Here is a 25960-nt window from a genome sequence, read left to right as displayed (position 1 = left end):
AATTTTCTAGGATGCCATGCAACTGTGACAGATGGAATCAACAACAGAATCAGAGCAGATCAAGGAAGGTTGAATATGGTGGGTGGGCCGGTTACGGTTACCGTCTAACAAGTGACTCTCCAGAGAGGAGAGACTCTGAAATTGCAGCCTTTGCTCTTTCCAGTGGTGTGAGTACCCCCAACATGGATCATTTCAAGCCACCCACATGATGTAATTGAAGATGGAGTTAGGGTCGTTCATCATTGGGTCTCATCAGAGCACATCACTCTACTGCTTGTCTTATTTGTCCCCCAAAGCATCCTCTGTCCCCTCCTTTCCTTCTATTTCTTTACTGTAAAGTACAAGCCAGTCCCTGGAGATGTGACATGAAAAGATAACCTGGTGGAAATACTTTGTGGGAGAAGTAATGATGTGCTGTATGTTGGGGAGGAAGCTGATTTTCTCCTTTTAAGTCTGCAGGCTGGAAAAGAAATCGACACAAGAGAGATTAGCAAGAGAAAAGACCAGCCTCAATTACAGGTAAAAGGAAGCCCTCACATATAAAATAATGGAATTACTCATGTGGTGGGTCACTCCAGTGGTTATGAAACCTCTAGGCAGGAGGCAATAAGTTTAGGAGGGAAAAACAGAATAAGGAATGTTGCAACTTAAAGAAAAAGGAATTTTGCGGAGTTCATTTACAGATATGGGGAAAACAGATCTTGTGAGACTTAATTTGGGACGAATGCTTGTAAGGGCTTTGCTGGCCACCACAGGAATTGTTTGTTTTAAGTAGGTAGATAATTAGGCAAAACACAATTCTTAGCTTCTCTACTTCACTGCTTCTATTTCAAAAATAATCCCCACACCCTTCAAGCTCATCCTGGGGCAGCCTGCCTTTGCCCCCAATACACACAAAGGCAAGGCCTCAGACTAAAAGCACAGATGAAGGGTTGTGCAGAGATGGAAAAGTGTTGTGGAGAGATGGTCTTTGGAAAGTAGCAAGACTGCTCAGATTTGTTAACGTCTTTGGCACCAGCGGGTTTAAATCACTGAGAACCGTGCAAGTGTGTAAAGCATAATGGGAAAGTGGGAGCTTGGCCCCAAAAGGTGGAAGCCCCGAGGCCTTGAAGGGTGTGGGTGGAGGGGGACTTCCGGAGTCAAGACTGGGAGGAGGCGCCAAGACAACCTCCCACTCCCCAGAAGATCGTGCGGAAGAGGGAGCGGACCTGTCTCCCGGGAGGTTGAGGCAGTACTTGTAGAGCCCACTAGAGGGCGTCAGGGACTGGGCGCCAGCGACGTCTCCACGCCCAGGCCCGTGTGGCCTGGGTGTGACCAAGTAGGTCTGGAAGCAGCAGGCAAGGGCGCAAGTCTTGAACCTGGAGGCTTCCTTTCAGGTTTCAGTCGAGGAGACAGACGGGCTGACAAATGAGAGCAGGAACCTGCAAGCGTTTTCTTAAAGGACCCTAGAGAAGAGAGCTGGAGCGCAGCGTCTCCCCAGAGGTGCTCAGTTCCCCTGTCCAGTCCCCAGGCAGGCCTAGGTGAACGGACGTGGCTGCAAGCCAGTGAAATTGTGTTCTTGGAGGCTGAAAGTTGAAATTTCTTAACATTTCCCTGTGTCATAGACAATTTTTTTCTCTATTTTTTAAAATGCAAAAATTTAAAACTTTTAGACTACAGGGCCATAAAGAAGGGTAAATTGGCTTAAAGGGATCAGTTATATGGTGAAGGGTGGAATTAGACTTTTAGGGGCAAACATAATGGGATGCATACACATACTGACTTGTAATGATGTTACGCCAGTAATGTAACGCCCGACAATGTTACAAACCAGTGATGTTAAATGAAAGTCATTTTTAAAATGCCATAGTTACTTTTAACCCTGAGCTGGTAGAAGATCAGACAGTCTGTGGGGGCTGTAGTTGGTCAGTGGGCTACTATTGATAGGGAATATTTGATACTTGCTGGATGTCAGGACTAAGTACTAAAAAGCTGTGGCTTATGTAGCACATTTAACAACCAGAGGAGATCACCCTTCTTTTCTTTTTTAAGATTTATTTATTTATGCATACAGAGCTGGGGTACAGGCCAGAGGCGCAGGGGCGGTGAGAGGATTCACCAGAGACAGAGCGGGGAGCAGAACAGGCCGACTGAAGGAGCACACTGCTGAGGGGAGCAGTGGGCAGGCGAGGAGAGGTCTGCCGGGCCAACTGGGTCACCTCCGGGGTAGGGACCGAACTCATGCTAAAGTGACTTTAGCTTCTTAGTGCTGTGTTTTACCCGCTGTGCCGCCAGGGAGGACCCCAACGTCCCATCCTCCCACCCTTCTTTTATGTGATAGAGGTCACAGTAATAATTATGCAAAGCAACAAACACCATTAATGGCCAGGGAAGAACCACAGAATGATTTTTTCTTTTAGAACTTCATGTTTTCTTTTAGAACTCTAGCAATGTACACAAGATAAAGTCCACTAGAGGGGGAAAAACAGTAGACAAATGCTGTTTAATTCCACTACCAAATTTTTTAAAGAAAACCTTATCTTTACATATGATGTGTCACAGTCATAAATAATATTACAGTCTAATAACAAGTAAATACAATTGACCCTTGAACAACACAGGGGTTCAGAACACCAATCCCTGTACAGTCAAAAGTCACCCTACCTTTTGACTCCCCCCAGACTTAATTATTAATAGTTTGCTGTGTACTAGAAATCTTACTGATAACATAATCAGTTGATTAACACATATTTTGTGTGCTATGCATTTTATATTCCTACAATAAAGTAAGCTCGAGAAAAGAAAATGTTATTAAGAAAATCATAATCATGTACAGGACTGTATTACAACTATTTTTAGATATTCCATATCTATGTATGACAGACTGTATTATATCAATGTACATCATGTGTTTACAAGAAGAGCTTCGATAAGTGGGGGTACACAGTTCACCCCCATGATGTTAAGTGTCAACTGCACTCACATTTGGAAAAATAAAAACCAATTTAAAGAAAGGAGATATTTATATTGGAAAGACATGGCACAGACTCTGTAAAGATATTCTGTGTTTGAATTAAAATTTGAGATAACCAAACAAAAATATTATAATTTGCAGTTTGGCACACTATTTAAAATGTATTTCTTTACTTTTAAAAAGATTGATTTATTTATGCATACAGAACCGGGGTACAAGCCAGAGGTGCAGGAGCTATGAGAGGCTTCACCAGGGACAGAGTGGGGAGCAGAACAGGCCAACCAACGAAGTACACTGCAGAGGGGAGCAGTGGGCGGGTCAGGAGAGGTCTGCTGCGCCCCATCGGTCACTCCCTGTCTGGGGATCAAACTCGTGCTGAAGCGGCTGCAGCTAACCTCATAGAGCTGCACTTCAACCCACTGCACCACCAGGGAGGCCCTAAAATTTACACACAAATAGAAACTCCAAGTAGTGAGATACAATAAAGAAGTGAATTCTTTTCCTTTGTGATTAAAGTCACTGGGCCTTCACAGTTTATTTGGAATCTGTTTGAACACAAAACTGGGTAATCACATGGTCATGGAAATCTGAACTGTGCCCTGGGAGAGCACAAAAGATTGGCGCCCACTCATTGGGAACCCACTCTTCCAGTGCACCTGCACGTGGGCCCTGCGTGTGCCCAAGCCACGGTACAGCATGGAACTCTCCAAGGTCACTGTCATGTAGAAATGCTTCGTGTGAGACACATAATACAAAAGCTGATTCAGACTCCCCACAGTGAACTATTCACACAACCATAGCGATGGTTTAGATCAGAGTTGGCAAGTGGCTTGCGGGTCAAATTCAGCCTCATGACCTTTTGGTAGGAGTTAAGGGTGCTTTTTTAACTGGTTGGGGGGGGGAATCAAAAGGAGGATGGTATTTTATGATGTGAGAAAGGATAGGAGTCAAGTTGCACGGGCCTGAGCTGCCACAGGGAGCCAACTAGCTACCACCCGAGCAGAAAAGCTGAGAGTATTTACTACCATGCTTCCTGACAGGAAAAGTCTGCTGATCCTTTGTTTAGAAAACAAACACTTTTCTTAGGGGAAAAGTAATTTTTAAAGATTTATTTATTTATACATACAAAACTGGGGTGTAGGCCAGAGGTGGGGGGGTGAGAGGATTCACCAGCGACAGAGCGGGGAGCAGAGCAGGCAGATGCAGGCAGACGGACGAAGTACACTGCTGAGGGGAGCAGTGAACAGGCCAGGAGAGGTCTGCCGCGCCCTGTGGTCACCTCCCTGACTGGGGATTGAATTCAGGCTGCAGTGGCTGTGATAGCTTCATAGTGCTGCGCTTTAACCCATAGCACCACCAGGGAGGGCCCAGGATAATGTATTTTAATTTGTCACTCTTCAGAATCGTTTATACATGATGACGATTTTTTCAAAGTGGAGTGGGAGTTATTACCATGTAGTGGCATTGCGCCACACAATGTACCCCTTTGTCAGAGCTGTTCCCCGATCCCACCGCTTCTCTATCACTACGTATGGGGAAGAGTTTCTTGGGTCTTTGTTGTTCTCACTCCGAGGCACAGAGGGGCACATGACTTGCCAGGGTGCCCTCTCCTGACCTCCAGACCAAAATGCTTTGGGCATGACAATGGGAGTTTTATAAGTTGGGGTATTTTTGGAAGTTCAGTTTATCTGTGTACTTAGCATAGAGTCTGCTCAATAAATATTAGCTTTGGTTTGAATCAGGCAGGCATTTCCACCCCCAAGCTGAGCTATGAGGAGTGGCATTATTTTTCTCTGAGAAAAATAGTCAAGAAAGTGGGGTGTTCAGAGGATTCAGTGTATAATACGAGCTCTCCAGACACACGAGCTTAAATGCAAATTGCCTGCAAAAAATAAACCTAATCAAAGGTGAGAAATCACTTCCTTTTTAATCCTTTCTTAAGCCTTCTGATTGCATCAAGAAGCTTTCCTTTGGGTGCTGCTGGGTCTGTAATGCCTACTTGCTAATTTATCTTTTTAACCGAGTCCCTTAATCCAGAATCTTCCATAGACAACAGTAACTGCCCAGAAGTTTACAGCATTGTTTATTTTCCTTTGCATCTGTATCAGTTACTTCCATGCTGGTTGGCAAAATGTTCTCCGATATTATAATGCATCCTTTTAAGATAAATTTGTTGAAGAAAAACAGGTTAGTAAAATCTTCAACCTTTGTTTGGACTTCACTTTTTTCTTTCAATACATTTATTTTCAAAAGACACTTTCTAAGATGGCAGATTGAGACTAATATCAGATGCCCCAGAGAGAAAGTAAGCGTACAAAGAAATGCAATCACTTCCTGTGGAAGCAGTTGTAGACCAGGCTGGGAGAGTCTTCAAGTATATTCTGGCCTGGAGATGCAAATCTTGAGAACCTGGGTGTTCCCGGGGAGCTCAACCTGCTGCAGGAAGGAAATTCTGGGCCTAACAGTGTTCCTGATACCAAGAACTGAATTTCAGAACTGTCTTAAGCTTTCCACGCACGCTGACCTCATTACGTAAATGGACGGGGTTTGCCCTATGTGGGGATTTCTCCATACACCCACCCCGCCTGGCCCAAGACTCCAATCGGATGGCATTCCTGGTAGATTTCCCTGTGATTAAACATTAACCCTCCTGTTTGACAAAGTTTTATATAACCTTTAGATCAATAGCCATATTTTACAGGTGGGGAAACAGTCTCAGAGGGGAGAAATGACTTTGTGGTTTACAGCAAAGTTTGTGACTGAACAAGAGCAGGACGCATGTGTCTTGACGTCTAGTCCAGAATGTGACAATGCACAAAGCAAGAATTAGTTACAAAATGTTTGTAATGAAATTGACACCCTAGGATCTCAAGGTGCATTTTGAGTTGTGGGGTTCACTCTGCAAATGTGTGTGTAGCCACAGGGATGGAGGGAGGACTGTTCTCAGGGTTTGGGGCACAACAGTGACCAAGGTGGGTGGGTCCCTACTTTCTGGTGTAAAGACACGTGACCAGCGCAGTGTGCTCGGGAAGGTGACTGACACACTCGGGTTTCATAACAGCTTGGAGAAAGTGTTATGGGTCAAATTGTGTCCCCCAAATTATTTTGGAGTCCTAACTTCCTCCCCCCCAGGACCTTAGAATGTGACCATCTTTCTTTATGATGATGTAGTCGAGTTACATCGCGGCCATAAGGGGGGGTTCTGGTCCAATACAAAGGATGTCCTTCTGGAAGAGGGGACTTTGGATACAGAGGTAACCACGCCGGGGCAGGGGGGGACCACCACGTCCCGAATCAGAGAGAGACTGTCATCAGCATGTCAGGGCGAGGCTTCAGAAAGAGCCAACCCTGCCCATATCTTGATCTTGGACTTCAAGCCTCCGGAAGCAGAGGTGATAAATGGTAGTTACTTGAGAATTAATTCCCGGAAATGTCTCCTGTACCCCACTGTGTGTTTTTCTTTTCAGAATGTCCTGGGGTGAAATCTGAGAAAACACCCTCCTTGGGCTCTACCCCCGCTACCCCCACCTCGGGAGAGAAGTTGATATGACCACCTGGTGGAGGCCTCCTGTGTCCCGTCCTGATGAGACAGTCCACCGGCCCTTGGACCCACTGGTCGTAAAGCAATCACCAGGATGAGGGCAGCTGGACCTGGGGGGGATGGTAGGACACGCCAGAGCGACGTGGTCTGGAATGTGAGTGGCGGACAGTGTGTTCTCTTAGCTGGTCAAGGCTTGAGGCCCCCAAGAAGTCCCATGGGGGCACCTCATTCTAAATCTGGGGGACCATCTTCCTACATGAGCAGAGAATGAACCCTGGACACCAGCGATGGCGAAGTCTGACATGCTGGTTGTTCTAGCCTTGACCACAAACATGTCCACCCGGTAGAAACTTCTAGAGCCACTGTAAGAATGACAGTAACACTTTTCTCACCCTGGAGCAAGGACCTCAGACACCTCCCTGTTCCCACCCCCTCACTGTTTCCAGCTCCATGTGCCTTTCTGCTCTCCTGCCTCAGGACCTTTGCACTGGCTGTTCCCTTTGCTCAGAACATTCTTCCCTGCATGTCCACCTGACCTCAGCCATGTCTTTGGGGTGAGGCCTGATCACCTTATATAAAATGAATCACTGCTCGTGCTCCCCATCTCTCTTTTCTACTTCAGTTTATTTTTTTTTTAAGATTTATTTATTTATGCATACAAGACTGGAGGACAGGGGAGGGGAAGAGAGGACTCCCCAGAGACAGAGTGGGGAGCAAAACAGGCAGATTGACTGAAACACACTGCTGAGGGGAGCAGTGGGGAGGCAGGAGAGGTCTGCTGTGCCCTGTGGGTCAATCCCTGGCTGAGGACTGAACTCGTGCCACAGTGGTGATAACTTCACAGTGCTGACTTTATTATTTTTTTCAAAGATATATTTATTTATACATTCAAGAACTGGGGTATAGGTCAGAGGTTCAGGGCATGAGAAGATTCACGAGAGACAGAGTGGGGAGCAGAACAGGCTGCTGAGGGGAGCAGCAGGGAGACAGGAGAGGCTCTCTGCGCCCTGGGGGTCACTCCCTGGCCTGGGGTCCAACTCGAGCTGCAGTGGCTGTGGGCAGCTTCAAAGCACTGCGCGTTAACCTGTTGTGTCTCCAGGCCCTCGACTTCAGTTTTCTATACTGTCTCTTCATTTAATTCACCTCCTTGATCAAGTACAAATGATTTTCTTAGTGTCGGTCTTCTTCCACGGGAACAGCGGCTCCGTCAGGGCCGGGCATGAGACACCATTTGTCATGTTCCCAGTGCACACAGTAGGTGCTCAACAGAGTGGTTGCAGGAATGAATGAGTGAGAATGTCCTTCCAAACTCTCCAGACTCTCGTCCAGCATGGTATTTAGAGACCCTGGTTCAGACCTCCTGGGTTCACCCACCCCTGTAAATTCCAGAGTATACTTCAGAGCATGATGTAAGAGAGAGATGGGGCAGCTTGGGGATTAGGTGCTAATCAGTTGGTATTGCCCAAGAGGCGATCACAGTTCCCCGGTCCCCCAGGCCCTAGCCTGTCCCTGCCACACCCATGTCACAAGGGTTTTACTCACTGCTTGGCCTGGCCAAACCCAGGGGAGGGTCTGGGAGAGGAGGAGCAGGAGGAGGAGCAGGAGGAAGAAAAGGAGGAGGACTCCTCAAGGCATGGCTGTTCCTGTACACCCTCCTGGTTCCCTCTCTACCCGAGCTTGAGGGACGCGTAGGGAGAGCCTGGGGTAAAAAGCCAAAGGGAAGGGGAAGCGACTTGCGGACAAGGGACTAGCCCGCCTCTGGCACAGGGGACCTGGGCGTTTTCCCAATGGCGGCTGACTCATGGACAGCCACAGTGAGTCATCAGCCCTTATTAGTCCCTTTGTCCTCCGGTGGGAATGGGGACTCTCCTTGTGATCACATTTGTGCTGGGGCCAAAGGTCTGAGATAGCCGGAAAGTGACAGGGTGTGTGTGGAGGAATGGGGGGGGGGCATCTGCCCAACATCTCAGGGTGGGGGCTGCCTGAGGCTGCAACCATGACAAGGGCCGGATTTTGAGACGTGACTGAGCAGGCTCTTCTGAGCCCGTCATGAACATTAACTCACGGAATCCACCCAACAACCTGGTGAAGCAGGTCTGCAGGGCCCCGTTTTACAGATAAGGAAACCGAGGCAGAGAGAAACAGCGTTTCATGCGTAAGCATCCATGGAGAGTGGCAGAACCGGAATGCAAATCCTGGTCCCACGTGACCCAGTATAGACCCCAGAAAAACCCTCTGTCATGTTCAAGTTTCTAGCAGCTGCGTTTACAAAGTACTGAGGGCTCATCCCGGGTGGCACAGAGAGTTAAAGTGTAGCACTATGAAGCAGTCACAACTGCCTCAACAGTGAACTTCGTCGATCTGCCTGTTCTGCTCCCCACTCTGTCTCGGGTGAATCCTCTCAACTGCCCCTGCACCTCTGGCCTGTACCGCAGTTCTGTATGCATCAATAAATACATCTTTGGAAAAAAAAGAAACAGGCAGATGGACTGAAATCCACTGCTGAGGGGAGCAGTGGGGGGCCAGGAGAGGTCTGCTGTGCCCTGTGGGTCACTCCCTGCGTAGGGAATGGACCAGTGCTGCAGTGGCCGAGGCCAGCCTTGCAGTGCTGCGCTCCAACCCGTTGTGCCACCAGGGAGGGCCCTCCTGATACAAATATTGATTGGGAGGCTACCATGTGCCAGATACTGGGATAGATGCGCAGCAGATCTTCTCAAGATCGTTGTAATGTTTTGCAGATGAATCCTGGCTCTCCCCACTCCGCATACCTCCCTCTTTCTGACTAGCTAAGAACCTGCACCAATGTTTGATTCAAGTAAGGAACAGAAGACATTTTTGTTGAATGAGATCATTAGTGAATATTCATATTCCCTAAAGTATATCTCTCTGTCTAGCACAGACTAGACGTTCAATAATAATAAATGTTTGTTGAATGAATGTACCCCATGACAAAACGAAATAGTGTGTTGGATGATGCTAAGTGTCTGTGAGGCATAAAGCAGAACAGGGATGGAGACAGATAGGGACAGAGATGCAATTAGAGCTGCACCTGTCTCCCACAATGAACAGCACCTTCCTTCCAGGGCCTTGGGTGCAAATTTAAGGAGGATGCCATAAAAATTCTGTCTCCTTCCCATCTGCCTACTTCCCTTCCTCTTCCCCTCCTTTTTTTCCCTTTCCATTTTAACAGGACAAGTTCATTAGGCAGCAGGTGGACCAGAGAGCTGCCGCTGCTTTGCAAAGGGAAAAGGCTTGTGAAAAGAGACACCTGCTAAGTCACAAGTCACAGGTCGGCAGGGCTGCGGCTTCCTTTCCTTTTTTTTTTTTTTTTGTTCTCCCTCCCCTCCCTATTTCTTTCCTTCCTCCCCTCCTTCTTTGCCACAATACACAGATATATAGTGCACCTGCATGATGCCTATGACATTTCTATTAACCCCATATAAAATGAGGTGGGGTCCCCAATAGAGGAGTATTAGGTTGTACTATCTGGGTTTGCATGACAAAGTCATTTGAGAGCTCAGAGTGTGTCCCTGAGTTTAGTGATGCGTGGCCATCCACTCATGTAACCACCACCAAAAATAAGACAAGGTTGGACCCCCCGGTGATGTGGAGGTTAAGTCTCAGCATATCGGTGAACTGAGTTCGATCCCTGGCCTGGGAGCTGACTCACATGGCTCAGCAGACCTCTCTTGTCTCGCCCACTGCCCTCTTCAGCAGTTGATCCATCTGTTCTGCTCCCTACTCTGTCTCTGAGGAATCCTCTCTCACGCACCCCCACTGTACCTGGCCTGTACCCTGGTTCTTCTATGCAAAAAGCCACAGCATATTTTCACTACTCTAGCTCCTTCACGTCCCTACTCACCCAATTGTCCACTCTATGCCAGGCAGCACTTTCTGCATCAAAGATGACTTTGTCCAGGTTGCTAGAAGGAATCATACAGTGTATTCTTGTGACTGACTCCTTTTAGCACAGTGTGTTGAGATTCTGCAGTGTACCGCATACATTTGTAAGTTATTCCTTTTAATGGGTGAGTAATAGTTCATCGTGTGGTTATACTGGTTTGTTCGTCTGTTCTCCTACTGAGTTGTTGCCAGCTTGGAAACTCCTAAGGACATTCATGCACAAGTCCTTCTGTGGACATTTGCATTTCTTTTAAGTAAGTTCCCAGAAGTGATATTGCTGAGTCATATGGTAAATGCATGTTTTTTTTTCTTCTAGGTATTTTAAAAATTAAATTTACTTATTTTCTTACATCACCACAGACCCTTGTGCTCTTCCCTGCCCCTCTGCATTAATTTGATGAGAGAGTGCCCACTTTCCTAAAGTTTCTCAAAGTGGAATGGGTTGGACTATCTTGGTACCCACAAACAGTGGGTGAGTCCAGTTACCCTACATCTTCCACCAGCCTCTCCTGTTATCTGTCATTTTTTGTTTTTAAATGATTCTAGTGGGGGATCTTTAGATGTTTTCATATGGCAGAGATGGTTCAGAATAAGTCAAGTAAGAATTAAAAACAAAACTCAGTGTGAACACAATTATGTTGAGTAAAGCCTACAAATTCTGTCCCCTCCAGCAGCCTTACAAAGCACTGTAAAGGCTCTGATAAGGTCTGTAAACAAAGCCACAATGTTCCTTTACCTTGTGTGCTCAGCTTCTACTATAGGCTGTATCTCATTCTTAAGTATATTGGTGGACTCTATCCTGAATAGGGCTCTTGGACCCAATTTCCAATGTGGGGTGTGTGTGTCTATGTGTGTGTGTGTGTGGGGGGTTACCCACACATTCAACAACTCTCCAGATGCAAGCTGGCTACTAAACTTTAACTCCGTTCAGCTCAATTCCAACACCGTTGAGCCAGAGTAGCATCAGATTCCACAGGCTAAGGGGTCAGTATTCCCAGGATGCTCTGTGTTGGGGTCACAGCCTGTCACTTGGGCTTCGGACCAACTGGCTTCAAATCAAAGGTTCCGAGGACCCCTCCTCAGGTTTGATTAACTTGGTAGAGAAGCTCACAGAGCTCAGAAAGCCCATTTACTCACCAAATCACCAAACTTATCGATACAAAGAATACTACTATTCAGCATCATCCAGCTGGAAGAGGCACAGAGAACAAGGTGCAGGGAAGGGACACAGCCCCACGCCCTCCTCCTCTGCCCCCCAGCTTTCTCCCCAAACCTCCATGTGCTCACCACCCTGGGTGCTCTCCCAAGGCCCCTCCTTTGGGGCTTCTATGGGGGGTTCACTACATGGGTGCGATTGATTAAAACCACGGTCACCAGCAATTGACATGACCTCCAGCCTCTCTCCTCCCCAGAGGTCAGGAGGGTGAGACTAGAAGTCCCCTCTGCTTATCTCTCGGTCCCCATCTTTAGGTGTTTCCCAAAAAGTCACTTCATTCACATAACAAGGAACACCTTTACCACTCTTAATGCTTAGGAAATTCCAAGGGTTTTTGAGGGTTGCGAACTGGGAACTGTGAGTTAAGAACAAATATACATGTTTTTCTTTTCTTTCTTTTTTAAAGATGTATTCATTTATGAATTCATTTATGAAGATGTATTCATTTATGGGGACAGACTGGAGGTGCAGGGGCAGTGAGCGGCTTCACCAGAGACAGAGTGGGGAGCAGAACAGGCAGACTGATGAAGCATACTGCTGAGGGGAGCAGCAGGGAGACAGGAGGGGTCTGCCGCGCCATGTGGGTCGCTCCCTGGTTGGGAATCGAACTCGTGCTGAAGTGGCTACAGCTAGCTTCACAGTGCTGCGCTGCAACATTGGAGGGTTGTGCCACCAGGGAGGGTCCTAAATGCTTTCCCTATAAATCACATTATTGCAAATGTCAGCTTAGCATCGCACTGACATATATGTTGTGTTCAGTAAATGAGGTAGTGTATTAAGAGGTTTGGATACACCCCTCAAGTGCTTGTCTTCATTCTAATTCTTCACAAATCCTAAAATCTCTTCACTGCTGTGTCTAAAGGCTTCTAACACCCATGAATCTAAACCAGAAATTTTGGGATACAAATATCCTTGGAGGGAGGGGGTCAAGGGTCGTAGAGCTCCCTGAGCTGTAATGAGTGATACCAGATCCGTCAGGTCTGATAAGAGGGGGAGAAAAAGTTCTATCTCAAGGGCACGATTTCTGAGAGCCATAAATGGGGGAGGGGGCAGGGAGACAGAGAGGCCCAGAAGTCAAACCTCACCTGTACTGTATACACCGGCCGTGACCGCCTTGGAAAAGTGCCTTCACAGCAAAGGGTGAATAAATATTATGACTGGGATTGCTAAAGCCAAGCCAAGTCAAACACCTTAGAAATCCAAACCCAAGGATTCGAAAGGAAATAAGAGTATCCGAGGGCGAAATCACAGTTCCAGCAACTGAGGAGACATCGCTGTCATTTTGCCAACATGGCACTGGGGATGTTTGGGGGGGGTTGCTCTCTGTGGGGGCCCTCTGGTCCCCCACCACCATGGCCCCCGCCTACCAGATTCCAGAGCCCCCCACCCTCAGTTGTGACAGCCACAGTCTTCAGGTATCATTCAGTGTCCCTAGGACCAACTGTTTTGATGTAAGTTACTGTAGCACAGAGTAGGCCCTCATTATTAAGTTCCTGTTGTGTGAATGAATAAGGATAGGTCCATCGAGAAAATGCATCAGGGTGTGAGTTCCATGAGCACAAAGGGAGTGTGTTGTAGTTATGCTATAACCCTAGGATCTAGGCTCATGCCCAGAAGACAAAAGGCAACCAATTACTGGCTCCTGGTAGCTGACTGCTACATTTAATCTAAAACAGCTCCAGCCACAGCCCACACACTCGCTTCCTTCCCTGCCTGACGTTCATTCCCTGCCTGACGGCCTCCTCCCTGTTGGACACTTGGCTCCTGCTACACAAGGATTTTTTCACTGTTCCTCAACATGCTGGCACGGCCCTGCCCCAGGACCTTTGCACATGCTGTTTCTTCAGTCTCCCTAAGACTGTCATTTTCTCTTCATTCTGAAAGAGGTCTTTCCCAGCCCTTTACCATCCCACATTTAGTTTCTGAGTAGCACCTACTTCTTTCCCCATTTACGGGTTTGTTTACGCATTTACAAACTAGCACACTCACAGACTGATCCTGCGGCCTAAGGCAGCCTTTGGCACATCCGAGGCACTCATTGCTGAGTTGACTGAGCACCTAATGTATGATAGTCACCTTTTCTAGAAGCTAGGGACCTGACAAAGAACCTCGCTCCCATGGTGCTCACATTTAGAATAAGGACCAAAGGAATGAAGGGAAACAAATAGATACATAAATAGCAAAAGTTTGTATAGACAATTTGTGAAGACAACGCGTGGGGGGACAATTTTGGACAGAATGATATCAAGAACAAAGGCCCTGAGATGGAAACAAGTTGGGCTACATAAACATTGAATAAATGAGCGATAGAAGATTCTAGAACAAACTTTCCATGGGGGGGTGGGGGGTGGAAGGCGCTCCAAGACACGGGAACCACCGTGGGCTGGGGCCCTTGGTTTTGACCTGTCTGAGGAATGAACAAGACCCAGGTTGGGGACCTGGACTCTCCTGGAACCCAACGTCCGGGGACTCGGCTGAGAAACAATCCCCAAAAGTAGGGGAGAGGTCATGGCAGAGTTGAGGCACCCCAGACTTTGCCCTTTGCTCCTGTGGCTGGAAAAGCACAAAACACGAGATAACGAGATAACGGTCTTCCCGCCCCGCCCCTCCCCCCCCCCACCGGCCTGCCTGGCTGTCACTGGCCCTTACACCTGTCTGTCTTCCCGGTCCGCCAATCAGCGCCTGGGGTTGGGCTGGGAGCGCTCGGGGACTATTTCAGCATCTTTTGGGGGTGCTGACAGAACCGCAGAGCTGCTCCTGGAGCCCTGGTGTTGGGGCGAGCCTGCAGTTTAGAGTAGACGCGGGTAATAGCTGGACGCAGCACTGCGTGGGCTCATGGATGGGGATTTGGCAGCTGGAAAGGTAAGCCTGCTAGTGTCCGAGGGGAGGGAAGGCCTAGCGGGAACCGTCCCCAGCTCCCCGAGTTGGAAGCAGCCCCACACTCCCATTGTGCAGACAGGAAGACTGAGGCCCAGAGCCTGCATGATGACATCATACTTCCATTTCTGGCTTTCTCGTCTGTCTTCCAGGTTCCCCTCTACCCTCCCCGCCTCTGTCCCCTGAACCGGGGGCCTTGGGTGAAACAGGAGAGGTCACTCCCCAAGCCTGGCACTTTAAAAGGAAGTGTTTCTCCTGCCCCGGGAGTCTGGAGTTGGAGGCTAGGGGAGGGCGGCAGGAGCCTGCCCTGGGGACTGAGCAGGGATTGAATTTGAGCTGAAGATCCCAGGACGCTGGGAGGTGGAAAGAGAGACCATGTGATTCTTAAGCCTGCTCCCTCCCCTCCCAGATGGCTTCCTCTCCCTGTGCCATGGGCCCCATGGACAGCCTGGAGCTGCTGGACCTTCTGTTTGACCGCCAGGATGGCGTCCTGAGACACGTCGAGCTAGGCGAGGACTGGGGCTCTGCGGAGGACCAGGTGAGGACCTGTGGCCACTGGCCCGCAGCTGCCCAGGCCCAGCTCGGACCCAGCCCCATGGAATAGCTCCCAGTGCTTGATTTTAAAGATTTATTTATTTATGCATACAGAACTGGGGTACAGGCCAGAGGTGTGTGTGTGTGGGGAGAGGATTCACCAGAGACAGAGTGGGGAGCAGAACAGGCAGATGGATGAGGTACACTGCTGAGGGGAGCAGCGGGCAGTCAGGAGGGGTCTGCCGTGCCCAGGGTCACTCCCTGGCCAGGGATCGAACTTGTGCTGCAGTGGCTGTGGACAGCTTCATAGTGCTGCGCTTTAATCGTTTGTGCCACCAGGGAGGTACAGACACATTGTTATGTTGAACCTTTTAAGTATTCCAATGGGTAGTTGGCATTGATTTCTGGGGGTGGAGGAACCAAAGCCCAGAGGGGGCTGGTAACTTGCAGGGGGTCAAGCAGCCCTTTGGAGTTGTGTCCAAACGCAACTTAGAACATTGTCAGGACACTGCTGGACCGTGTTCCCATGCTACGTGGCTGTGTTCAAACCCCAACGACTTCATACAGAAAGGCTGAGTGAGGCCCAGAGTGGGCCAGCGGCTTGCTCGTGGTCACACAGCAACCCGGAGCAGAGCATAGACCCTAGCTCCCACCCGCCCCCTCCACCCCAGCAGGTCCTGCCAGGCCCAGACTCGGATGACTTCCTCAACTGCATCCTGGCTTCTGGAGACTCGGTGCCCAGCTCTCCTCTCTGGTCTCCTGCAGCCAGTGACAGTGGCATCTCTGAAGACCTGCCCTCTGACCCCCAGGACACCCCTCCACGCAGTGGACTGGCCACCACCCCAGTCAACTACCACACCCCAGAGTCTTGCTCCTCCTATGGTCCCGCGACCCCCTGCCCTGCCAGGACCCCGGGCCCAGGGGCCCAGGCGCTCGAGGCCTCTGTAGCCATAGATCTAGGTGAGTTCTGTGTCTCTGCTCACTGCCTTCGCCTTGTTCCGGCCACTGTATCCGTGCACCTTGAGGGATGCAGTCACAGGTCCATTTTCCAGATGGTGAAACTGAGTCCCCATGAGGTTTAATAAGATTTAACAAAATCGCAGGGCTGGGTGGCTCAGGCACCAGGCATCACACCACCACCCTTTTATCTTTGTATGTCCTGCCTGAGTGATACAAAGCAGGAGCCACCTCAGGCCCCAGGATGCCCCTCCTGTTCTGGGAAATGGCCTTACTCAAAGGACATCTCAGGGTGTCCTTTGCCCCTTGAGATCTGCAGTGAGGTGTGAGTGCTTATGAGTCCCTTTGGAGAGTTGATAAAACAGCTTAGAGATACCTAGTCACTTACTCAAGGTCACACAGCTCTTCTCCTTTGGGATTAGAACTAAAGCCTGTTCTCACAAGGGCCTTGCCCAAGGTGAAGCAGGCCCCAGGTGGGAGGGAACCAGAGGTGAGGCAGACCTGGGGTCTGTTTCTCATCCCGTGAAAATGGGCCCTTGACTGCAAACATCTAATCTGCAACCCTAGTCAATAGTAGTTGTTCCTTCCTGGGTTGGCAGTGGATCTCTCGTCAGTGTCCTCGTTCATTTAGGTTCCATCTGGTAGTGGAGGCAATGGCCAGGGTAGCCCTTTAAACCCAGGCCTCGGGGTTCCAAGCTATGCCCCAGGCTCTAAGCACATTGGTGTCAATCTGGGAGCCTGGCTGAAGGAGGTGGGCAGAGGCTGGGTCTCAGCGTGTCCCACCTGCTACCCTCCCTGTCTTCGTCCCTTCTGCCCTGATCAGAAATGTGGAGACCGGACCTCTACCCAGAAGAGCAAACGCAGCTACCACACTCGCCTCCAGGCTGCAACCTCACGGTGAAAGAACTCCTGCTCTCTGGCAGTGGCGGGGACCTGGTGAGCAGCCCCCCACCCACTGCAGTATCGGGTCTGGGAGGGCCACTGGGGTTCACGGAGCCCTAACACTCCCATTTCACAGACTACTGGAAAATGGAGTCACAGACAGGGCCTTGGATCTGATCCTGGTCACACACAGAAAAAGTCAGGGGCTTTCCGCCCCACGTTCTCTGACTCTTCCACTGATGTATTTTCTACTGCGGTGTTAAAAAAAATGCTAAAACTTACTAAGCACCGACTGTGGGCCAGGAACTCTTCCATGTGCTTTAAATGTTCCATCAACATCCCTGAAGGTTGAGGCCCTGATTATCTAAATTTTACATAGGAGGAAGTGGCCACAGAGAGGTTCAGTGATTTACCCTGAGCCACCAGCCGCTGCAGGGAGAATCCCTGGGCCGGCCTGTTGGCACTGTTGTGTCATTGCATATCGACAGAGGGCTATGTATTCTGCCAAAAGCTTCACCAGGCTGGACACTCCAATCAGATGAGAAAGGCCCGAATGGGTTAAGCTAGTAAAGCCCCACAGCAAGCGGATGGTTCTGTAGGAGTTGGATTTCTGTCTGCCCAGCACCGACCGTCGTCCTGACCATCTCTAGGTTAAGACCAGAGGGCTCCTTTTGGCTTGACAGTCTTGCGGTGAGCGCCCACGATGTGCTCAGCCTCCGGTGACCTCAGAGTCGAGACAGGAAGCTGACTGCCCCTGAGAGCAACAGCTGGGGGCTGGCCCCTGGGGCCCAGAAAGGCTTTTGGAGGAGGAAGAACTTCAGCAGGCTTTGAGGGATGGAAAAGGAGAGTGCTTGGAAAAGCTAACTGGAATTTGCAGAAGCATCATGTTTAATTAACACCATTGCTCTGCAGTCAGCAACTTCAGGGTGTAGGCAAGCTCACCCCCAGTTTGTGAATGACCATACTAGAGCTTGGGCCTAGGTGGGACGGGCTCTCTGCTTCCCAGGGGGAAGGGCAGAGTGGGCCTTGGGAAGCCATGGAAAACTGCCCCAGCAGAGTTTCCACCAAACATCACGCGTGTTCTCAGCGAGGATCCTCCATGGACAGGGATTGCGAAGGGAGGCGAGGCATTCCTACTGCTTTGGCACTCTGGATGGCAAGAATCTTTCATATTTAATGCTTAGCTTTCATAATTTAAATTTAATTAAATATTTTGCGCAAGCCAGTGCATTCAGACAGTTCTACATCCAATAGTACAAACGATGTATCGGGAGAGACCCCCCTCACCCCAGATGCTCAGATACCCAGCTCCCACACAGATTCTGATGTTGCCTTCCAAAGAGATTCCATCTGATTTTTGTAACTTTAATGGAACACCATATGTACCACTGTTTTGAACTCCCCCCCCTTTTTAAAGTGATGATTTAGCATAGCAATTGCACCATATTATGGAATTGAGAGCCCATCCCTTTTCAGAGCTGTATACTACTCTATGCCTTATTTAACCCATTACCTTTTTGTGGGACATTCTCATTGCTTCTAATCCTTTGCTGTCACGGACAGCGTAGTCATGAGTGTTCCAAACCTAAAGCGGTGCCTGACATATAGTGGATGCTTAGTAATAGCTGAGAAATGACTATTTGTCGTGCAAATTAAAAACTCGTGTGCCTATCACTTTGTAGGAGTGAGGGATCTGTGGCGTCACCAGAGGTGGATCACTGGGTCAAGGGCCTGTACACAGGTGCTTTTGAGCCGAGTGCTGGTGAGGGCTCTGCAGCGGGCGGCTTGACGGGTTTCCTAAGTCGAACGCCTCTTTGGTCTCCCAGAGGGAGGCTGTCCTTGCCCCAGTGCCTTCCTCCTGGTTTTTCCATAGCAACAGCATCATCCCACAGCCCCTCACATGTTGCGGCCTGGGATGGGGCACAGTCAGGACCTGGTGTTGACCGAGGATGAGAAGAAGCTGCTGGCCAAAGAAGGCATCATGCTGCCCACCCAGCTGCCCCTCACCAAGGCGAGTCAGTGGCACCCCGCCCCTGCTGTTGCCCCCTTCCTGTTGCTCCCATGCGTGGGCTGCGCCCGCAGGCTGCCTCACCAGCAGTTAGGGTGTGCCCGCTGCCACAGCCAGCGGGTGGGCAGTGCTGGCCAGCCGGGAGCCAGCGCTGGACGTGGGGTAGCAAGGCATGGCTTGGGCTCTGGGAGCTTCCATCTGCTTTTCACTTGCTCTTAGCCCCTCGAGGGTCAGAGTTCCTAAACCAGGTGGCCTGACGTCCAGGTGTGGCCTGCAGACCACTACATTTCCTAAATGTTTGAACTGGCGGCAGACAGTTGCCCCCCCCCCCATGTGTTATCTATGACTCCATAGCTGGGGACCCCGCCCCCGTATTCCCACACTGGCACAGACACATCAGTCAGTGACTGAGCAGCTGGCGAGGGCTCCTTAGCCCCCAGCCCATGGCACCCAGTGTCAGTGCCTGAGAGAGTCAGAGGTCTCGGTCCCAGCTGGCTCGGGAAAGGGGCTTGTCCCGGGGAGAGTGAGGCAGAGTGAGGCCGTAACTGCCAACCAGCTACTAACTGGGGACTGGGGCTGGGGAGGCCATCGGGACCCAGGCTTCTCCCAGGGAGGCAAGAATTTAGGGAGGAGACAAGAGCTGGTCTTCAGTAATCAGGAAACTGTCCCCTGAGCCTCGGGCTTTGGGTAACCCGCTTAGGGGTGAAGTTCTGGGGTTTGGACAACAGAGACTGACTCGGCCTCTTTCCCATTTTACTCCCAGTATGAGGAGCGAGTGCTGAAAAAAATCCGCCGGAAAATCCGGAACAAACAGTCTGCCCAAGAAAGTCGGAAAAAGAAGAAGGAATATATCGATGGCCTAGAAAGTCGGTAAGACTGGGGACCTGGATGGCACACGCGGGGGGTGGGGGGTGGGGACTGAGGCCTGGAGGAGGTGTCCGGTGGGCGCACACAGCATGGGGCCTGTGTCCGTCCTGGGAGAGAGAGTCTTCCTGTGAACTGCGAGGACGGAAAGATTCCTGGAATGGCACAGGCCAAGATTTTGGTCCTTTTACCCCTTGGAAGATGTGGTGCCGAGGAGACAGGAGGGTCACCCATCTTGATGTTGATGGAGCACTCCCCACCCCCCCACATGCCCCCCACCCCCGTATCTGAGCATCCCTGGAGCTGTCATCCTCCCTTGGGTTGGGGAGAACGGATGGAGCTCATTCTTGGAAGAACTTCCTCAGCTGAAAAACGGTGTCCCCTCTTCAACCAGTCACCTCTCAACTCATTTAAGAAATGGAGGGGACAGGGGCCCTCCCTGGTGGCGCAGTGGGTTAAAGTGCAGCACTGTGAAGCTAGCAACAGCTGCTTCACCACCAGTACTGTGAGTTCGATCCCAGCCCCGGAGCTGACCCACATGGTGCACAGACCTCTCCTGTCTCCCCACTGCCTCCCTCAGCAGTGTACTTCATCCATCTGCCTGTTCTGCTCCCTGCTCTGTCTCTGGGGAATCCTGTCACTGCCCCTTCACCTCTGGCCTATACCCCAGTTCTAGATGCATAAATAAATAAATCTTAAAACAGAAAAAAGAAAACGGAGGGGACAGGCTTCACTTTGTTCTGTGACAGGCACACACACGGTGAGCTGGCTCTCTCACCGAGAGTGACTTACTGGGCACTACGGGTGGTCTGACTTTCTGTTTCTTCCCGAGTCAATGCTGGGACGTCCTGGCTTCTGGGGAGTCGTCTGCTTCAAAATTATTGACGTAAACTTGTTTACCGCTCTTCACTATTATTTCTAATCTCTGTGCTGTCTATAGTTATTTAATAACTATTGCTTTCTCTTTCCTTTATCTTGGCCAGTCTCATCAGAGGTTTGTTTATAAATCTTTTCAGAGGGTGAAGTTCTTTTTTTTCCTCCCATCTTGATTGTATTTTTATTGTCTAGTTCTTTCAGTTTTACTCTTGTTTTCATTATATCTGCTCTTGTCTTTTTTTTTTTTCCTGATTTGAAAATGTGTCTGCTCAAGTCACTAAGGCTCATTTACCTCTTAGCACTACATTAGCTTCATTGCACACATTTTGATTTGTATCATTGTCATTATCATGTAGTTTACATTTAGAAGGGCCTTTCAGTGATGGTGGTGGAGGGCCAGAAATCTAGTCTCTCCCCCGGTAGTGATAGGCTTGATTTCTCTTCTGGAAAAGTACCCTAGATTCTCACTTTCCTCCCTGGAGAACAAAGTATGTAATCATACCTGCTGTCCACTATGGTGGGTCTGTCAGTCTCAGGTCTCAAGATGGGAATTTGCCCAAAAATTCCCTATAAAACCTCTGTCCCCACATTTGCATGGCTCGTGATCCACACACCTCTGCTTTGGGGTAGAGAGGTACCCAGCTCATGCTCATCCTCATTCCCTGAGTTTTCAACTCCACATCTGAGTGGTCTGACCCAAAGCTGCATTCATGGGGAGATGTGGAGGGAGAGATGGGTCCCCAGCCTGAACCTCAGGGCCCAGGATGAGATGACACCATGATTATATTAGTTGCAATCTTCTAGGTCCCTTGCCAACTTTATTTTTTAAAGATTCATTTATTTGTGCATACAAGAAGTGGGGTATAGCCCAGAGGTGCGGGAGTGAGAGAATTCACCAGACAGAGTGGGGAGCAGAACAGGCAGATGGACTGAAATCCACTGCTGAGGGGAGCAGCAGGTGAGTCAGGAGAGGTCTGCTGTGCTATGTGGGTCACTCCCTGGCTGGGGATCGAACTCATACAGCAGTGGCTGCGGATGGCTCCATAGTGCTGCACTTTAACCCCTTGTGCCCCCTTACCAACTTTATTTCATAGTTGTCAGTGTCAGTCTACGAACTAGTAAATTATCTCCATTTTGCAGATGAGGAGACTAAGGTAGGAAAGAAAGGTCACAAGCAAGGTAAGGATTATATCTAAGGACTCCTTGAACTCCTGGTAGCCCTGCTGTGCCATATTCTAAGCAGCACTGCCTGGAATGGGTCTTCCCTCCCCAATCCTGCAGGCTCAGAATTGAATAGAGTTGGGATGGAGGATCCAGGTTTTCTTGGGTTCATATCCTAGCTGTCACAGACTGGCCAAAGGTCTGGCAGAGTGACTTCCTTCTCTGGCCTGAGGTTCCTTGCCTGTAAAGTGGGACCTCACAGGCGACATCACTTGGATGGTACCAGGCATATTCTGAATCTCACTGTGACATTGTCCCTGCAGAATGTCAGCCTGCGCTGCTCAGAACCAGGAACTTCAGCGAAAGGTCTTACATCTTGAGAAGCAGAACCTGTGAGTTTTGGTATAGCTGGGGCAGTGAAGAAGGGGTTTTTCCCAGAGTCTCTTTCAGGATGATAGACTTGGGTGGGGATCACTTGGCCTTGACTCCTGATGGCAGGAGAGAGCAGTGGGCTTTCACATAAAAATGAGGCAGGTGGTACAGAGGAGGGAGTTTGTACTTGGGGTCTTGAAGGATGTGTAAGAGTTCACTAGGGGAAAACTGCTCCCAGTCGGAGCAATGCTACATACAGTGGCTAAAGGTTAGGAGCATAGTATGTTGGAGAACTACAGGTGATTCTGTCTAAGGGGTGTGCTCTTTAATCAATATCTGTTTAGTATCTACTCTGTACGAGGCATATTCTTGGCCCTGTGACCACAACAGTGAACAACACAGACATAGTCCCTCCACTTACAGAAGTCATGGTCCCGTGGGAGACATACTCAAGACAAAAATATGTAAAAGATCAAATAATAATGATAGTCACTGTGAAGTAAAGCAGAGTGAAAGTCCTGGGTGGGGGTGACAGGTGAGACATGATAGATGAGAAAGAACCGGCTACAAAATGACCTGGGACCAGTGTCCTTGGTCCGGAAGAAACAGCCAGTGCAGAGGCTCTGAGACATCGGTCCTTGTGCGCTGAAGGACTGACCAGCAAGGAGGACAGTTTAGCTGGGGCAGAGTTATCCAGAAGGGAGGGGGAGGTGGTAAGGACAGGGGCTTGCGGGCATCGGAGAGCTTAGGGTTTCATGCTGAGCAGGTTAAAGAAGCTTGGGAGGGTTGGGCAAAGCGAATTTGCAGTTGAAAAGCGCCCTCTGGCTGCTGCCTGGGCCAGGAACCGAGGGAGGCAGCAGGGGCTGGGCTGCGCTGACCTCCAGAGAGCCACGATGACACTGGCTGTGGGCGAGGCGTGGCAGAGAAGTGGGTGGAGTGGCCTGTGGTTTATTGAGGCAATGAGGGAGGATCTGAGACTTTAGAGAGCAGCGGGATCTTCAGGGATCGATGAAATTCAGATGTCAGTCAGATCGGTGTCCCTAGAAATCTGGGTGGAGCCAGGTCCAGGCCCTAGCAGGCTCAGTAAAGACTGCTTGCTCCTTCCAAGGTCCCTCTTGGAGCAGTTGAAGAAGCTGCAGGCCATCGTGGTACAGTCCACCAGCAAATCAGCCCAGACGGGCACCTGCATAGCTGTAAGTCCTGGCCCCAACCCTGCTGGCCCCATCACTGAGGGGTTTTAGGTCTTGCAGAGGGACTGCAGGGTGGAGGTACAGGGAGTAGGAGCATGGCCCCGAGCCCTAGCTCTGGCCGTGCTCAGTCTTCTGGGTGTCAGTCTCCCTGCCCGTGAGATGAGCAAGCTTGCAAGTGAAGGAGAGGGACGGGGTGACCCGCCCCCATCTCTGCCAGGTGCTGCTGCTCTCCTTCGCCCTCATCGTCCTCCCCTCCATGAGCCCCTTCACCCCCAACAAAGCCGAGAGCCCTGGAGACTTCGCACCTGTGCGAGGTAAGTGGGCTTCCCTGTCAGCCCCCTTGGGGACAAGCCCCCATACCATGCCTCTGGGGGAGGGAGGACCCCTTGTCGCTGCTTCCTGAGGCTGGGAGCTAGGTAAAGAAGCCCTTTCCTCCAGCCCTCATGACCTCCAAACGCTTGCTCAGTCTTCTCTAGAACATTGCACAATGATGCTGCATCCCGTGTGGCCCCTGATGTCACGCCAGGCTCCGAGGCTCCAGGACCTCAGCTCAAGACTGGCACATCCCGAGAAGATCCCCCAGGAAGCCCTAGGGAAGACTGGGAGTCCCAAGACTTGCAGTCTCTGGACAATTCGACAGAGGAACTGGACAACTCAACCCTGGCCCAGGGCAACATGATGGAGGAGCTGGACTGGACCTCCCTGCTGGACTGGGCCACCTTGCTGGACTGGGCCTTGACTAAACCAGTGTTCAACCCAGGGCTTGTGGGTCTGGAGGCACCAGGGGAGGAGCTGTGAGCAGGACCCAGACATGCCCCCAGGCCTCTCTGCTCACTGAGGGCACTTCACTGAGCACTCGGAGGACACCTGGTGTGGGGACTGGAGGTGAGGCAGAGATGGCGGTGGACACGCCAGGATGGCCACGCACAAATTCAGATATTCACCCAGGACCCAGACACCCGCAGAAACTGATGCTCAGAGGCCAGAGCCTTAGAAATACACAGGCCCAGCCACAGGAGACAGGCAGCGCTCGCAGGCTGAGCGGCAGACAAGCCAACACCCACAGGCAGTCACCTCCCAGCTCCTGGCAGCGGCCGCAGGACTCCTCCCTGCCCAGTTGCACTGGGAGGAGGAAGCAGCTAAGACCGCAGGGATCCTGGCCCCAGAAAAGGAGCTGAGTTCTGAATTGGGGGTGGCCATGGCCCTCAACGATACCCTTTTTTAAGACTGCCTTGATCCTTAATAAAGTATTGTTGGCAGAACACAGCTGGTACAGAGGTAGTGAGGGGGGCGGAAGTGAAGTCTAGGGGTTCCTGATCTCGACAGCTGCTAGGCCAGTCTGGGATGCGGGGTGAGGCGAGGGAACCCCAGGACGCACTCTTTCAGCTGCTTCTGGAGCCATGAGCTCCTTCAGCACCTCGGAGAGCGGCGGATGGCCCTGAGAGCAGGTCTGCAGGCCCCGGGGTGCCCCAGGAGCTCCTTAAGAGTATTTTCAGAGGCTGGAGCCGCTCCCCATCTTGCTTGTTTTACAGATCAAGAGACTGAAGTGTCAGGAGCAAAATAACTCGCCCCAGGTCACAACAGGAGGGATGGGACCTGGCAGAGCCCGTGGGTGCAGTTTTCCCAATGCATCGCCCTCTCCTCCGCCCTCTGCGCACAGGTGCTGGGGAGACTAAACACGACTTAGACATGTGACCCGTCTCCTCAAGGGGCTCCAGGCCGCTAGAGGAAGGCAAATGTTTAAAAGGTCACACATACACATTTAAAATGACGAACTATGGGCTCAAAGAATGCCAGCTTTTGGCATCACTCTTTACAAGAGGGGAAGCACAGAAATTTCCACCGTGCTAGGCACACATTCCTGTCCTCACGATGACCTCACGGGCTAGGACTGACAGCGAGGCAGTGAAAGTTAAACAGACTCAGACACAAGTTCTTTTATTGCATTGAAGACTTTCTTGGAAGTCTGGCAGAGCCAGGTGGGCCCACCCCTATCTTCCTCTAGCCCCAAGGGCAGTGAGTGCAAGCCTCTACATGCCCAGCATGAAGTTTGGCCCCCAAAGAGTGATTCTGCTTCCCTTCCTTCCTTGAGGGGCTGTGAGAGGCTTTGGGGAGGCAGGAATTGGGGAGTGAGAGCCCAAGGGGCAGAGGGAGTTAATACCCCCATTAGTCTGGACACCAGGGCCAGGCAGGGCATCTCTCCCCAGAGCATCCTGAGTCAGGGGCTGAGGCATGGGGGCACGCAGGTGGCTGGGGTGTCACCTCTAAGGTCAGGGTCCAAGGTGTGGGGAGCAGTGGGGGCTCTTTCCCAGGTCCCCACCAGAAGCCCTTAAAGCCAAAGAGAGATGCAAACACAACATTGCCCCAGGACCTGAAACCCAGCTCTCGGTGTCCTGAAGTGTACCCCTCGAAGGACAGACACCAGTAGCAAAGTGTTTGTTAGAAAACAAAACCATGGTCGCTACAAAAACCCCACCCTCCCTGAGTCCCCTGGTCAGCTGGGAATCACCTCCGCCTTCACCCTTTTCGGAGGCCTGCGGGGGACAGGACTGTCCAGCTGCTCCCTTTTGGGGCCAGTAGGCCCTGACCCATTGTGCTGCGTGCAGGGCTCGGCTCTGGGCTCCAG

The 25960-nt window shown here is 50.6% G+C and overlaps 2 protein-coding genes across 8 annotated transcripts in view; one reads left to right on the top strand and one right to left on the bottom strand.

Moving 5' to 3' along the window:
• Positions 1–24586, top strand: part of CREB3L3 (cAMP responsive element binding protein 3-like 3) — a 34795-nt gene extending 10209 nt beyond the window's left edge. For 2 of the 7 annotated variants that reach the window (XM_012729898.1, XM_012729899.1), the window contains 11 exons: positions 453–519; positions 6421–6648; positions 14900–15028; positions 15696–15984; positions 16805–16917; positions 18737–18874; positions 19635–19741; positions 22096–22164; positions 23253–23337; positions 23552–23648; positions 23801–24586. In XM_012729898.1, coding sequence (XP_012585352.1) covers positions 6589–6648; positions 14900–15028; positions 15696–15984; positions 16805–16917; positions 18737–18874; positions 19635–19741; positions 22096–22164; positions 23253–23337; positions 23552–23648; positions 23801–24132 — 1419 coding nt within the window. In that variant the 5' untranslated portion in view covers positions 453–519; positions 6421–6588 and the 3' untranslated portion in view covers positions 24133–24586. Of the gene's footprint in view, positions 1–452; positions 520–6420; positions 6649–14376; positions 14476–14899; positions 15029–15695; positions 15985–16804; positions 16918–18736; positions 18875–19634; positions 19742–22095; positions 22165–23252; positions 23338–23551; positions 23649–23800 lie in introns of those variants that run through there. The other 5 variants (XM_012729903.1, XM_012729901.1, XM_012729902.1 and 2 more) reach the window with 5 other exon arrangements.
• A 51-nt stretch (positions 24587–24637) lies between these two features.
• Positions 24638–25960, bottom strand: part of SIRT6 (sirtuin 6) — a 9203-nt gene continuing 7880 nt past the window's right edge. Inside the window, exon 8 of the mRNA XM_004688886.1 lies at positions 24638–24784. Coding sequence (XP_004688943.1) covers positions 24638–24784 — 147 coding nt within the window. The remainder of the gene's footprint in view (positions 24785–25960) is intronic.

This window comes from Condylura cristata, unplaced genomic scaffold (genome assembly GCF_000260355.1).
Source record: "Condylura cristata isolate star-nosed mole 26May11 unplaced genomic scaffold, ConCri1.0 scaffold00025, whole genome shotgun sequence".
Classification (NCBI taxonomy): domain Eukaryota; kingdom Metazoa; phylum Chordata; class Mammalia; order Eulipotyphla; family Talpidae; genus Condylura; species Condylura cristata.
Note: the sequence above shows the minus strand (reverse complement) of the source record. Positions and strands in the feature narration are given on the sequence as shown.